Source organism: Podarcis bocagei (assembly GCF_964188305.1).
Source record: "Podarcis bocagei genome assembly, chromosome: 7".
NCBI classification, from domain to species: domain Eukaryota; kingdom Metazoa; phylum Chordata; class Lepidosauria; order Squamata; family Lacertidae; genus Podarcis; species Podarcis bocagei.
Genome location: NC_138132.1, coordinates 34,184,323 through 34,198,960, shown reverse-complemented (window position 1 = coordinate 34,198,960; position 14,638 = coordinate 34,184,323). Strand labels below are relative to the sequence as shown.

The 14,638-nt window shown below is 47.9% G+C and overlaps 2 protein-coding genes across 6 annotated transcripts in view; one reads left to right on the top strand and one right to left on the bottom strand.

Moving 5' to 3' along the window:
- LOC308591653 (myotubularin-related protein 9-like) overlaps positions 1–2,312 on the bottom strand; it is a 19,942-nt gene extending 17,630 nt beyond the window's left edge. Inside the window, exons 1-2 of one of the 2 annotated variants that reach the window (XM_081202485.1) lie at positions 2,061–2,312; positions 462–521 (exon numbers count right to left, since the gene is read on the bottom strand). In XM_081202485.1, the coding sequence (XP_081058611.1) occupies positions 462–521; positions 2,061–2,257 (257 nt within the window). In that variant the 5' untranslated portion in view covers positions 2,258–2,312. The remainder of the gene's footprint in view (positions 1–461; positions 522–2,060) is intronic. The other variant, XM_081202486.1, reaches the window with a different exon arrangement.
- Positions 1–14,638, top strand: part of FAM167B (family with sequence similarity 167 member B) — a 17,566-nt gene extending 2,928 nt beyond the window's left edge. Inside the window, exons 2-5 of one of the 4 annotated variants that reach the window (XM_081202515.1) lie at positions 2,307–2,389; positions 5,933–6,155; positions 11,000–11,418; positions 13,798–14,638. In XM_081202515.1, the coding sequence (XP_081058641.1) occupies positions 11,125–11,418; positions 13,798–14,061 (558 nt within the window). In that variant the 5' untranslated portion in view covers positions 2,307–2,389; positions 5,933–6,155; positions 11,000–11,124 and the 3' untranslated portion in view covers positions 14,062–14,638. Of the gene's footprint in view, positions 1–2,306; positions 2,390–5,932; positions 6,156–8,416; positions 8,530–10,999; positions 11,419–13,797 lie in introns of those variants that run through there. The other 3 variants (XM_081202516.1, XM_081202517.1, XM_081202518.1) reach the window with 3 other exon arrangements.

Below are 14,638 nucleotides of genomic sequence, written 5' to 3'. Positions count from 1 at the left end.
TTAAAAATAAATAAAATCAGCATTAAATAACTCAGGTGGTGAGAATGGCCGGGTTGTGGATACTTAGAGGTGAGGGATGGGCACACTGCACATGCTCAGAGACACATTGTGATTCTTCCACATTTCCTGAGGCTGAGCCCTGGGGAGCTCTGCTTCAGATTATGCCTTCCTGGGTTATCACCCACTTTGCACAATCCCCCCTCCCCCCCTCCGCCTTGGCTGTAGGTGCAGAAATCAAGGGCAGGATAACTTGTACGTATTTCTCCCTGTACAAACAGGGTTCAAGAAAATAATGGCAGGCATCTTTCAGGCATGAGGCGGGTCTTCTGGAAATGTGGGGCCCAGGACTGCTTCAGGCCCCACACCAGTTTGGCAAGCAGCGCAAGCTGAGGAGCAGACAAACACTAAGCCTCTAAGCTGCGGCCATGCCTTGCAGCTTGAAATGGAGTTAAAAGGCGAACCTGTTTTCTGGGGGGGAGCCGTTAGTCCGGGCGCTTTGATACCAACTTAGATTCTGAACGCTGGGGAGTCACAGGAAGGAAAGAGGAGAGGTTAGCATTGTGCCACAGGTGCATGCAAGAGGTTGGTGGTCTGGGCGGCGGTTGCTGGTTTGATCCTCATCTGACAAGAAGCCAAATGTGGGGGTCATTTGGCAAGGTAGACGGCCCAGCATCTTCTTGCCAAGCCAGCAGGGTTACCAGCCTTTCTCTCCCAGCCCTGCTCTTCTGCCTTTCACAGCAGCCTGAGATGAAGACATTAGGGAGGCAAGGCTCTTTTGCCAGCACTTGGTTCAAACAGCACATGCTCAGTGTCCACACATTAAAGGTAAAGGTAAAGGGACCCTGACCATTAGGTCCAATCGTGACCGACTCTGGGGTTGTGGCGCTCATCTCGCTTTATTGGCTGAGGGAGCCGGCATACAGCTTCTGGGTCATGTGGCCAACATGACTAAGCCACTTCTGGCAAACCAGAGCAGTGCACGGAAATGCCGTTTACCTTCCCGCCAGAGCAGTACCTATTTATCTACTTGCACTTTGACGTGCTTTTGAACTGCTAGGTTGGCAGGAGCAGGGACCGAGCAATGGAAGCTCACCCTGTCACGGGGATTCGAACCGCCAACCTTCTGATCGGCAAGTCCTAGGCTCTGTGGTTTAACCCACAGCGCCACCCGCGTCCCACCCATGTCCACACATTAGGCTGCTGTTAAAAGAGCAGTGGAGCACAGCCAGGGTAAAAGGTGGCAACTGGACCTTAGAGCGGAGGAAAGGAGTAATTCAGTATTATAGAAGAGGAAGATTTTATTCCCCGTGTTCCTAAAGCACTTTCTTCTGATATTACTGCTAAGCATAAAAGGATAGCTCAGTTGGTGCAGCATAAGACTTTTAATCTCAGGGTTTGGGGTTCAAGTCCCAGGTTGGGAAAAATCGTCCTGCATTGCGGGGGTTGGACTAAATGACCCCTGTGGTCCCTTACAACTATACAATTCTATGCTTCTATTGGTCTGTGACTTCATGAGCCAGGACACTAGCCTGAGGTGGGCACGATAGGAACAACATAGGAATATAAAAAGCAGCCTTATACTGAGTCAGACCATTGGTCCGTCTAACTCAGTATTGTCTACACCAATTGGCAGCCAGGTTTCAGGCAGGGAGTCTTTCCCAGCCCTGCCTGAAGATGTCCTTTGGGAACTGAACCTGGGATGTTCTGCACACCAAGCAGATGTCCTGCCACTGAGCTACAGCCCTCCCCAGAGCTTTGCATCATTTGCTAATATTTTGCACTGAGGTCACTTTGCAAGACCTCGATCTGGGCTCAGGTTTAGGCTCAGCAGTGCTTCTCTTAAAAACTGCAGCTCCGTTGCAAGTTGTTCTTGGTGTGGGGGAATAGAAGGGGTTCTGACTTGCTCAGGTTCTGTAAGGCTTAGTTTGGTTAGTTCACAACCCGGGGAGCAAAGCAACAGCATTTTGATTTCATGCATATGGAGCCTCAGTGATTCTTAACAGGGTCGAGGGATGCTGGGGCTGGGGGTAGGAGAGGTATGATGTGGGAGAGACAGTCACCTTTTCTCAATGGCGTCCACATTGCGAATAAGAAGCCACAGCTCAATCTGGCCCTGTTCCCCGTTTCCCCCTGGCTGGGAAGATAGAAGGAGGTGGTGACTGGTGATGCAAAGTGTCCCTTTGACAGACGGGATTCCTGGACGTGACAGCACCACATGGTCCACCTTGGTGGTCTTGATCAACTCTGCAAACTCCATGGTAGGGAGAGGCTGGGCCCAGACAGCAAATGTGTCTGTTTTGCTCCAGAAAGTCCTGTGGACCTGACTGAAGAAGAGAAAAGGCCTTCCAGGGGAACCTGTTGGAAGAACAGACAGATATGACGGATGCAGGTGAGTCAGAACAGCATTTAGAAGACCAGATACAGTTATGTGACACAAATTCTCAGCATTTCTGCCCAACATACAGATTATGCACACTGAGCAAAAGTTTTGGTATGGAGCTGATGGGAGTTGTAGTCAAAAACATCCGAATAGCACCTGGTTGGGGAAGGCTGTTTTTGATCAGGATGAATGAGGACTAAATGGGTCGTCTGATGTGGGATGTGAAACAGACCAGTCAAATACAACATCCCTAGAGTGGACATAAAAAGAGGATGTCTGGACTAGCCAGTCGGAACTTCCTATTTCCTCCTGGGCTGGGACAGACTTCCTCTGCATGTGACTAGATGTGGGCGTGACCTTACCTGTGCAGGTAACAAAATACCTCAGAGGAGGCTGCCATCTATCTCTCTGACTCCATTTGTCAAAGAAGCAACATCTGCTTAGCCTAAGATGCTCTCTAAGATGCTTCCAGCCAAGAGAGGACAATGGGGCTATCTCTTCATGGGACAGATTCCAGATGTACATATTTTGTAACATAAGTCTGCCTTCTGGGATCCATTTGTGAACAGAATGTGAGTAAACTATTTTATATACTTTTATACAAGACTGTGTTGTGTCTATCTATTTATGAGGGAATAAAGGGGAATTTACCAGGAAACTTATTTTAGAGGCTTATAGAAGCCTGGCAAACGCTATCCGCTGTGCAAGTTTAAAAAGGGCAATGTTACTCTGCTAAATTGTAGAACTTGTTAACACAAGTTGGAAAGGATATAATTAAACAATATATCCTCTCCTGCATCCCTGAACATTCCCACACCTGGAAGGGCTTATAGTCGTTGTATAAAATAACCAAAACAGATTGACAGTAAGATAGAACCCAGCAAAAGGGACACCTTCCCAGCTTGAGAAAGAAGCGCAATATAAGAACTATTGGTTTGAAAGAGGAGGGCTTCCCATTGCCAGTTTTATTCGGACAGTTGTGTGACAAACAGACAGCAGGTGATACTCTCCCCTGGTATGCAGGGAGACAGATGAGAAAAGTATGGGCTGCCAAATTTCTGTTCTTAAAAGACACAGCAGCCCTGCAATGGAAAGAAGAGGAAAGTTGGCCGCTGTGTTGTCTTATTTTCAGGGGGCTGCAACATCACAGCAGTCTGCGAAAGGGAAGCAAAAGGAAAGGAAAGAGAGAGGTGCCTCTCTGATGCTTTGTTCCATGTTTCTCTGTTGATGGTAGTACAGTGGTGCCTCGCAAGACGAAAAGAATCCGTTCTGTGATTCTCTTCGTCTAGCGGTTTTTTTCGTCTTGCAAAGCAAGCCCATTGAAGGATTAGCGGATTAGTGCTATTAGCGCTATTAGAGGCTTTTAGCGGCTTATCTGCTGATCGGATCAGCTGATAAGTGGCTTAGCGCTATTAGCGGCTTTTAGCTGCTTTTAGCGGCTAATCTGCTGATTGGATCAGCTGATAAGCGGCTTAGCGGCTTAGAAAAAGGGGGGGAGGGGAAAAAACCAGCAGGAACTGGCAAGACATTGTCGTCTTGCGAAGCAAGCCCATAGGAGATTCGTTTTGCGAAGCACCTCCAAAACGGAAAACTCTTTCGTCTAGCGAGTTTTCCGTCTTGCGAGGCATTCGTCTTGCGGGGCACCACTGTACAGTGATACCTTTAGTTACGAACGTAATTCGTTCCGGAGGTCCGTTCTTATCCTGAAACTTTTTAACTAGAGGCGTGCTTTCGCTAATGGGGCCTCTTGCTGCCGCTGCGCTGTCGGCACATGATTTCCGTTCTCATCCTGGGGCAAAGTTCTCAACTCGGGGTAACTCTTCCAGGTTAGTGGAGTTTGTAACCTGAGGCGTTTGTAACTCGAGGTACCACTGTACTCAGATATCTACATGGAATTCAGACAAGGCTTGTTACTCAGGTGAAGGTCTGGGTGCAGTTCAGGCCATAGTGTTGCTGTTCAGCTTGACTCCCGAACCCCTGCAAATTTGCTTAAGTAATAAGACTCAAAGGGTATATTCAAAAAGAAAACAAAATGGTGAACACATTGTTTCCAAGAAGGAGGAAGCAAAACTGGTGTGTCTGTGTCCTTTCCCCTCCGTCCCTCAGCTAGAAGCCTGACTCAGATATTTCAGCTAAAATGGAACAGCCTGCTTCTAACATTTTCACAATTTCTATGCCTCCAGGGGATTAATGTGCCAAAATCGAAACAAGAATTCAAAGACAGATTCCTAAAACATTCCAAAGACTGTTTTGAAAGTCATAGTTTGGCATTTACAAATCATGCAAAGTGACCCCAGTCCAAATACGTGCTTCTCTGACAGCCACTCAACATACAGAAACATGTGAGATGTGATTCCCTTTCCCAACAGGAGATTAAGCAATAGAGAAAAGCCTCCTCACCTGCTGAATTTCCTTATCTCAAGCTCTGGCCTTCAAGGTTCCTCCTGAACAGCACAGTCTGGCTTTGGTGGGGGTGGGGAGGGATTGCTCCCTGCTTCCCTTGCTCCCAACCAGGTGATCTGGGCTGAGATGTGATATAAAAAGGTATAAATAAAACCAGAAGAGCTGTAGAGCCCTCACAGCTAAAAGTGTGCTAAATAAACGAAACTAAGAAATGTAGCTCATCCCAATGTGGAGATAAAGCCACAGGAAAGGCTACACCTGCCTATAGTGCAACCCTCTGAACCTTTACCTGGGCCATCTCAAGACATTTTGCGGCCTGAAAGAAAGCAGCAGATGACTCCCCAATTCAAGCTGCAAGAGGCCTCAAGGCTGGTTGGAATATTTGGAAACCTGAAGCAGACAATCCCACAAGTCATCTTTCCCCTTCCCTGGCAGACAAATGCTAATAATTCATTTTCTACCCTTTCATGACACCCAAAACCTGCTGACAGAGGCAGCCTGTTCCCTCCATCTCTAGGTAGGGCCCTGATCTTTACTGTGTTAAGTGAGGCTTGCTCTCCATGTGTTTGCATGCCATGCTTCTGCTTTGAAGGCACAGGAAGAAAGGATGGAAAAGTAACAGTAATATTTAACAATGCTCCGTATGTTTATGAATTTATTTAACTTCCTTATAATGTTGTGGAATTTTGTTGACTTTTAAAATGCTTTCCTTTGAGAGCCGCTTTGAACATTAAAAAGAAACCAAAATGACAATATATGGGATACCCAAATTTGGAGCAAAATCTGCCCAGGTGCAGGGCCTGCTTTTCACATGCAGGAGGTCCTAGGTGTAACCTCAGGATGGCTGGGAAAGAAAGACCCCTGTCTGCAACCCCCAACAATCATCATAGGCAATCCTGAGCAAGATGGGCCTATGGTCTCATGCTGCGTAAGACAGATTTCTACCTCCTTCTTCACATAAAGGCAATACATACATTAGGCTTCCATAATGTGTGATTGGCGGCCAAGCACGCCTGTCCTGTTCCTGCAATGACAATAAAAGGAAGAGGTGCACCAGATCCCTGGGCATGCCACCATATGTGGGCAAAGGGTAGAGTTGCCAACTGTCCAAGAAAGAAAAGCAGCCTGGTCTGTTCTTTTGCCTTTCAGAGCAGCTTGAAGTGCATCTTTTAACGAAGCTTTTAACAGAATGAAGATAAGCATCACCTGCTAACAGGTGTACAATATGCTGGGGTTAAAACCACAGCTACAGAGCCCTGCTGAAAAGTTGACAGCCTGACTGGTGGATTGCATTCAATCTGGGGGTCCACAATGCGTGCTAAGCCTGCACCGTTTACCACAGCAGTCCTTAGAACAGCCACAGCCCTGAAAGGTGGGCCAGTGTTCGTTTTTTAAAGTGAGGGCCATAAAAGGATCCTTGGCCACTAGCTGGATTTATGTGAATTTAAGTCAGACCTTGGAGCCACCTAGCCAGTTCATCTCCTCTGGCCAGCTGGGTCATCTTCCCAGCCCTACCATTTGGGAGCATTTAACTAGAGGTTCTGGGGATCATCCCTAGACAGAGCAAAACAGCCTCTTAAAAAGCCAGCAAAGGGGTCTCCCTGCAGTGGGTGGCCCCCTTCCCTTACCTGACAGCTGGATTTGGAAGCAGAGCCCTGTCAGAACCTGCAGGAGATCTTGCTTGGCAGAAGTTGGGGGTCAAGCTCCTTGTGATGAGGACCGCAGGGGGGCAAGATGCAGAGCCTGATCACGTGCAGGGCCTGCTGGAAGTGCCATGGCCAGAGAGGGGTGCAGGAGGAAACTGCTGCTGCTGCTGTTGAGAAACCTTTCAACAGCTGTTTTGCTTCTCAAAATAGCTGAGGAGTTCCAGCATGCTGGCTCTTAGATTGTGAAAGAGAGAGGAAAAAAAGGAGAGCATGCAACAGGAACTGCACACATAGCCGTGTGGGAGAGGCTGAGAAGCAGAGAGAGAGGGAGGATATTGGGTTTAAGGTAGCCTGGCTATAATGTTTTCTTTTCCGTTTATTTATTTTTTCCACTGTCAAGGGACTTGACGGGTGAAGATCGTTAGATAAACTGGCAGTGCAATTAAACTACCACAATATCCCCCCCCAGGTGCCTTGATGGGCTCCAGGCAGATGGTGGGGGAAATGGGGCTTGAAGATACACAGAGAACCACAGGAAGTGAAACTCTGGCAGCGTGGGGGGAGAGAGAGCTCTGCAGGCTGGTGTGCTAAGCCATCTTTTTATCCACGCTTTTCGACAAGAGAGGAATGGAGTAGAGCCTTAACTTTCCTACTGAAATATCCTGCAAGAAAGCAAAACAAAACCCTCATGCTGTGCAAATATATTGTTATGAGCTTGTGGGTGCCAGACACTTAATCCCTGGACCCAGAAAGTGTTAAAAAGATAAATAAGCCAGACTAGTTTCCTCATGAGGTAATCGCCTGGGAGATGAGCTGTTTAGAGACCTAAGGAAAGGTAAGTGGTAATGGGCCACTAAGAAGACAAAGGCTTAATGCCAGATGCAAAATTGGTGGGGACCCTCCAGTTCTGAGTTTGTTAGAAGCCCCTCCATTGTAGGCTCAGGTTGTATATATGTGTAAATAAACCATATATCATGAAGACAACACAGTCTCCGCTGTGCTTTATTCTCCCAAAGAAACACGAATCTTGGGTAGGCACCTGGAATCTCACAGCTCGGAGATTGGGGTAGCATGCAACAATATTGAGATTTCATCCCCTGCAGCATATTAGAGATTGAAAACAGGGCCACTGGTCTCCTGAGGGGTAGCTGGGCTTTTCTCTTGCTGCAAAAACAAAGAGCTTTGTGGCACCTTAAAGACCGATGCAACAAATTTATTCTGGCATAAACTTCATCAGCTGCATGAAATCCTATCCTAGGTTGCTTCATTTTGAGGGCGGTGGACTGTAAACAGTGAGGTCAGAGGGAAATGAAATGCAGAAAAGAGCAGTGAAAATTGCATTAACAGTGACCTTAAACCACTTGTTGCTGGCATCCAAGAGTCAATTAGCATAGGTAGTGTGATAAAAATCCTTTGTCCCGATTCAGTCTACAAGTGATAAGGTGGAACCCCTTGAGGAATTGCAATGCAATGAATTTCAACTTGCCTTCTCCCTTTGAAGTTTCTTCCTTCCAGGCTGGCCATTCTCCAGTCTCTTGCATGCTGTGCTGGGAGGTTGAAATGCCCTAGTCCCCCTTGCCTGAAGGCTCTGTTCCATCTGTTGTAGGCAGCAGACCCAACTTCACTGCCTTTAGGCTTGCTGTAACCTTAGCTGATGGTGGCAGAGGCAGGAGACCATTTAAAAACCATTTAAAGAGCCAGGGTGGGGTAGTGGTTAGAGCACATGTCTATTCAGAAGTAAATCCCCCTGAGTTTAATGGGACTTGCTCCTTAGCAGAATGTGAAGGTTGCAGACTTAACTGTGCTCAATATGGTGCCTTGAATGACCTGTCTGATCAATCTGAAGCTGCAGCAAACCTATGCAAGACTGTGTACAACCACGCTTGTATTAAATCAGCCTTTGCCAACTCAGTGCCCTTCAGATGTTTGGGACTCAACTAAGGTGTCCAGGTGTCCTCCTTTATAAGTCCTCTGTTTGTACAGCTGTCTCGCCCGAGTCCAGTTTAAAGATAAGGAGCCATAAGAAAATAGAGAGGGTGCTTAGAGTTGTCCATCCACAGCCCCAGTGCAACCGACTGAGCAGGCACACAAGTCACTAAGGTGAGATGTGCTGTACTTCTATGGAAATTTAACTATCATTTCTAGATTTGCATACATATGTGTAAATCAGCATATGCAAATTTTATGTGTACAAGCATAATTTTTATTTTTAATTAACCACACACACACACACTTTTTTGGTGATGCCTTTCCTTCTTTTTGGCAACGCAATAAGCGGTCCTCCTAACTGCAACTACCTTTGGCCCCATGATGGGAGTTGTAGTGCAAAACATCTGGAAGGCGGAATGTTGGACATTTTGAAGGAACCAGCACACTGCTTGGCCCTTTTCTGCCATGCTTTAGGACACACCTCTCATTCCATTTCTTTGTCCCTTCAGTCCAGACTTCCTGTTCCACCTTAAATGCAGTGCAGCTGTGCCCTAGCAGCAAATAAGTCACCAGCTTAACTTGACCTGACCAAATACCCTATGGCCCAGCAGAAGGGAACTAAAGCAGGGGTAGGCAACCTAAGGCCCATGGGCCACAAGCGGCCAATGGGGGTCATTTAACCGACCCACGAGCCACCCCCGAACCGAGCTGCCCACTCAGTGAGTCCCCACACGCTGCACTAAACTGGTGCAGCACAGCATGGGGACTCGCTTCCGCGACGCCAGAAATCGCATCTGCGCAAACACAAATGCTGGAAATTGTGGGCGCGGGCGCTCACACACAAACACAATCCGACCCACAGAGGGATCTCTGCTGGAGTGAACCAGCCCAGGCAAGGTAAACCTTGCTGACCCCTGGACTAAAGGGAGCTCTGCAGAGGCTCTGCAGAGACTAGTTGTGGGCATCCTCAGAGCCCATCCCTGTCCATATCATGCCTGTTGGATGCTGGAATTTTAGTGGCCTCACCAAACCTGGGAACAGGGAGCACAATGCAAAACTTCTCACCCTGTAGGTGAAAAAAGGTAAAGGACCTCTGGACGGTTAAGTCCAGTCAAAGGCGACTATGGGGTTGCGCCACTCATCTCGCTTTTAGGCCGAGGGAGCTGGTGTTTGTCCACAGACAGCTTTCTGGGTCATGTGGCCAGCATGACTAAATTGCTCCTGGTGCAATGGAACACCATGACAGAAACCAGAGCGCATGGAAACACCGTTTACCTTCCTGCCACAGCAGTATCTATTTATCTACTTGCACTGGTGTGCTTTTGAACTGCTAGGTTGGCAGGAACTGGGACAGAGCAATGGGAGCTCACCCTGCCACGGGGATTAAAACCGCCAACCTTGAGGGCTGGACAGAGAATGCTTTTTCCTCAGCCTAATTGCTGAGGAGGAAGGTGTGTATGTGGATATACATGCATGTGCCTGTGCTGTGCTGTATTTGTGTGTGTTGTGTGGCATGTGAATGGATGTGGTTTCTGTGCTCACTTTGATCACAACCAACCTTTGGCATATGGGCCCTGGAGAATTGGCCAAGAGGGAATGTGGTCCTCAGGCCAAAAAATATTCCCCACCCCTGCCCTATAGGAATCCCAGTCTCCCCCCCACACCATTGGAGCCAACTGGGCCCCTTTAAACCAACAGGCTTTTCCTACAGAGAGTGGAGCTGGCAGCTCAGAGAGACCCACAGTGCCTATTTAAAGCTCAACCAGAGGTCCACTGGTGCTGGAGCAATATCTCGCTATGTTCTTCCTCCTTATCCAATGCGACCCATGCATAGAGCTGTCCAGGGTGCTATTGAATTCTAGACTTTTTGCCTTGCCAGAACATGGACCTTGCTCTACTTCACCCCATCTTGCTCTGCTCGCTTGCTTTGGGTCAGAACCTCTATGCTTCTGAGGCCAATGCATGGAATTGAACAGAAATAACGCAACATTCTCTGTTCCCCTAATCATAGAAATTGCTGCTGGTTGTGTCTGTGCTCTGCTAGTTCTCACATGATGCATGACTGCAATGTATGGGTAATTCAAAGTGTGCTAGAGTTCACTGGCAAACACTATGCTGCACTGAAGTGCATCAAGTGGCTATTTTCTTACTGGTCAGCAGGTGGTGCTATGTTGCAATTGTTGTGCTGTAATTAAAAGGAGTATTAAAACATAAGCAAGCTGGGTGAGGGCCACAATGCAGAGGGACAATAAGACTTCAGAGGGTAGTTATCTGAATATGTTGCTAATCCACTATCTCACCTTGATTTTACTGACATGTCAGCTGAACGAGGGCACAATTTGCTATAAAATGCCCTTGAATCTTCTGGAGTGACCTTTCGATCTTGGCTCCTTTTCAGACCTGGGTGGAGGACCCATATCTTTTTCTCTGCTGACAGTAAGAGTCAGGAAAGGAAGGAGTGCTGTTGGGATTAATGGCTTTACACTCTCGCTGTCTTTTATGTCATTGAAACTTCCTTTCAAAGAACAGGGTGTCTCCTCCCAGTTGGAGACAATAAGTCAGGACCAAAGAGAGAGAGAGAAAAGGCCTCCCATTAACCTCTGGATAATTAAAGTTCCTGCTTTCTTTCTTTTATTGCCAGGGCTTTATTGTTCCAAGAATAAACAGCTTTCCTCTATGCACGGACACATATGACACAGAGCGAGTGGGTGACTGAGGGAGTCGGTCTGTCTTGGAAAGAAAGCCCTTTGCCTGCACACCTCTGCAATGTCTTTGGTGAGGTTCAAGGAGTTTGGGGAAGAGGAGGAGAACTTGGAGGCAGAGAACCTGGACAGCGTCAAGGCCTTGACGGCAAAGCTGAAGCTACAGACCCGGCGCCCTTCCTACCTGGAGTGGAAGGCTCGCGTGCAAAGCCCCTCCTGGCGGAACGGGCTCAGGACCTTGCCAGAAAAGCAGTGCGGGGAGACGGCCGGGGAGGACTCTCAGGCCCACGTCCCTTTGAAGACCATTTGTGGGTTCCCCACCATTGGTGATGCCTTGGAGTGGCTCAGGATGGAGCTGGTGAGTATTTTCCCAACCTTTCTGGGGGAAATGTGAGCACCAGAGCAACTAGCCCCAGCCCTCAGGGGCACGTCTGGAGCAGTGAGGCAGAGGAGGCACCTCCACCACCGGTGGTCGCAAGCTTTGCAAAGGCTGCGTCCTGGCAAGACCTCCCCAGTGGTCTTCTATGGCATGGCTCACTCCACTGGCCAACTTGCATCTGACCGTCTTTTTCAGTTCTAGCTAAAATATTTAAAGCTTCAGGCAGTGAAGTAGTACAGTCCAGGTACATACCAGTAGGTGCTCCCTGTACAGTCCCTGTTTCTTGGTACCTGTTTTGTCTCTAATTTCTGCTTAAAGTTTGTAGAGTGAGTTACTGGAGTTGCCCTTTTTCACAACTTTTAGCCCACCTCTACAGCAGCCTTCCTCAACCTGATACCTAGATAATTGGGACTACAACTCTCATCAGCCCCAGCATCATAAAGCTGCACTGTAGTGGAGGAGCAGGTGAACTCAATGATCAATGTACACTTACGAAGACCAACTGAACTCTGTCCTGCATTGTCTTTCATTTCACGCAGTGTATTTGCTAGGTTTGTCTTGAGCTTTTGGTAAACTGCTGTAAGACAGTTATGATTTCCTAGCATATCTTTAACCACGTAACGAACACACCCCATTCTGTGTTGCTGGAGGAAGAGGGGGAAGTTAATGAATATATAGAGAATATGTAGACGGATAAATGAAACTACAGTATCTAGAAGGCAGAGTAGCGCCTGCAGCAATCAGGGCCAGCCCAATATATTTTGCTTCTTGAGGAACAGCATTAAACATTGTGTGTGTGTGTGTGTGTGAGCGCGTGTGCGCACGCACGAACGTGCACACACACACACACACACACACACACACACACACACACCAGGGTCCCTAAAATTCAAGCCCACCAAGTTATTTTGGCACCTGAGGTGCAAAATCCCACAAGTGTCTCCCATTTCCTAGTAGTAAAAATATACAATAATAATTCAAATAAACTAACCACTTTGCTTCAGCTGCTTGGCTCATTTTCTTCATGGTAGGGCTCGTCCTGACAGCAGTGTATAATAATTGGGGTGTGTGTGTTTATTTTTGGCTTAAGACTTGTTGTTGTTGTCATCCGTCTGCTTCGGGAGACAAGGGAAGATTGGGGGTTAAGTCAAACCATTGCTGACCCTTCAAGTTTCCCTATTTTCCAGGGACATCCCTGATTTAGAGAAGCCATCCCGGTCTCTTATTTCATCCCAGAATGTCCCACTTTTCCCTAGGATGTCCCTAATATCATCAGAGAAATGTTGGAGGGTATGGAGTTATCTGACCCTCAAGCTGTCTGAAGGCAATCCTGTATAGCGAAGGTTTTTTTAATGTTTTATTGTGTTTTACATCTGTGGGAAGCTGCCCAGAGTGGCTGGGGCAACCTAGTGAGATGTGTGGGGTATAAATAATAAAATTATCATTATGGAATGGGAACATTCCTATTTTCATTAAGGTTGGAGGGTATGCCATTGGAGAGTTACAGCGGCTGCTGTGAATGTAGAGATGTCAGCTGTATGTGGGCTGTGAACCCCTTACACCCCCTTTAATTCCCCCTCCTCCAACTGCTGCCTTCCCACATGTCCTCCTCCCTAAATCTGGATATTCCCTATGAAACTGATGTCCTGTTTCGATTTCCAAAGCATAGGGAATCTCTGGATGAGAAATTATAGGACAGCAGTAGCTGGAGGAGAACACTGCATGGACATGTAAGAATTAAAGGAGGAACAAGGGGTTCACAGTCCACATTCAGTCCACCAACGAGTGGCACACTTCCTGCACCTTCCATTGAAGGGCAAGGCGGGCACAGCATTTAGCTGGACAGCAAGCAGTTGGAGTCCCAGGCAAACAGGGGCTCCTTCTGGTGGGCTGGCTAAGTGAGGTTTGTGCATGTCGGCCTCCTAGGTGACAGAGGCAGGGTGGCTGTTGACTTGGCATCCGATTTTCTCCTAGCTTCTATGTAACGGGAGGAACCACCTCCTTGGCTGGATCAGCTATGGTGGGTGTGTTTGGGAGGGAGGTGACAGGAGGCACTTTTGAGTTTGCCTGAGCATCCTTGGGAGGGAGGATCTCCACCCTGTAACCCACTGGGACCCTCCTTGAGATCAGAGGTCTCTTGGGGTTCAGAACCTGTTACCCCACCTTCCCCAGGGTCCTCCAATTCCCCATGCTCCTCACACTCCTCCTCAGGGTCTGACCACCCTCTCAAAGACACTTCCACAGGACTCAGGACAGGACATGGCCTTTTTCTGATCCAGCCATGCTCTTTTAATTTTCTTATGGGGTGTGTATGTGTTGCCTCTCAGGCTTCATGGTTATTCTTTTGCTTCTATCCAGCGGGAGATGCAGGCCTTGGATCACCAGTTGGCACGGCAACTAATGGGCCTGCGTGCTCAGATCCACCGGCTGAAGGTGGAACAGGCCTGTCACCAACACAAGGAGATGTTGGACGACGCCACCTTCGAGCTGGAGGGCTGTGAAGAGGACTCTGACCTGCTGTGTAACATCCCACCCAAGATGGCGTTCCTCTTGTCCACACCCCTCAAGCACATTGGTGTCACACGCATGAACATCAACTCTCGCCGTTTCTCTCTGTGCTGAGGGGCCTTGCTTGACCCCTCTTCTGATTGCATTTTTAAGACCTGCATCCTTCAGCAAGAGATACACACGCACAAACCTATCAGTTTCCAGGGACTCACACAGAGAAACCTGGCATAGGTTTTTTGTTATGGGATGGAGAGAGCCAGTTTCTCAAAAGGCCAGAGGCTGCCTTGTCAGCAGGTGGTTCTGTGCAGCTACCAACTGCTTTGTAAAAGAAGGCATTTTTGCTGCAGACAGTAACAGGCATCTGCCTGGCTATTGAGTATCCTCAGATCCACCAGCCCTCACATTTGGGGATGGGAATGTTCCAGGATAGGGCCTTCTGAGTTGTCCCCCCTCCCTGTCACAACTTTGGAATGCTCTCTTCAGGGAAGCCTGCCTGGCACCAGATCTGACATCCTTTCAGTTCCTTTGCATTTCCTCAGACGACTGTACTCCAGCTTTTATTATCTCTTCCTGTTGCCCCTGTTTTATTTTGTATTACCGTATGTTATTCTTAATACGCGTTAGCCACTCTGAGAGGCTGTTGCCTCAAGAGCAGGTTACAGACTTCAAATAAACAGACAAATAAAATGTT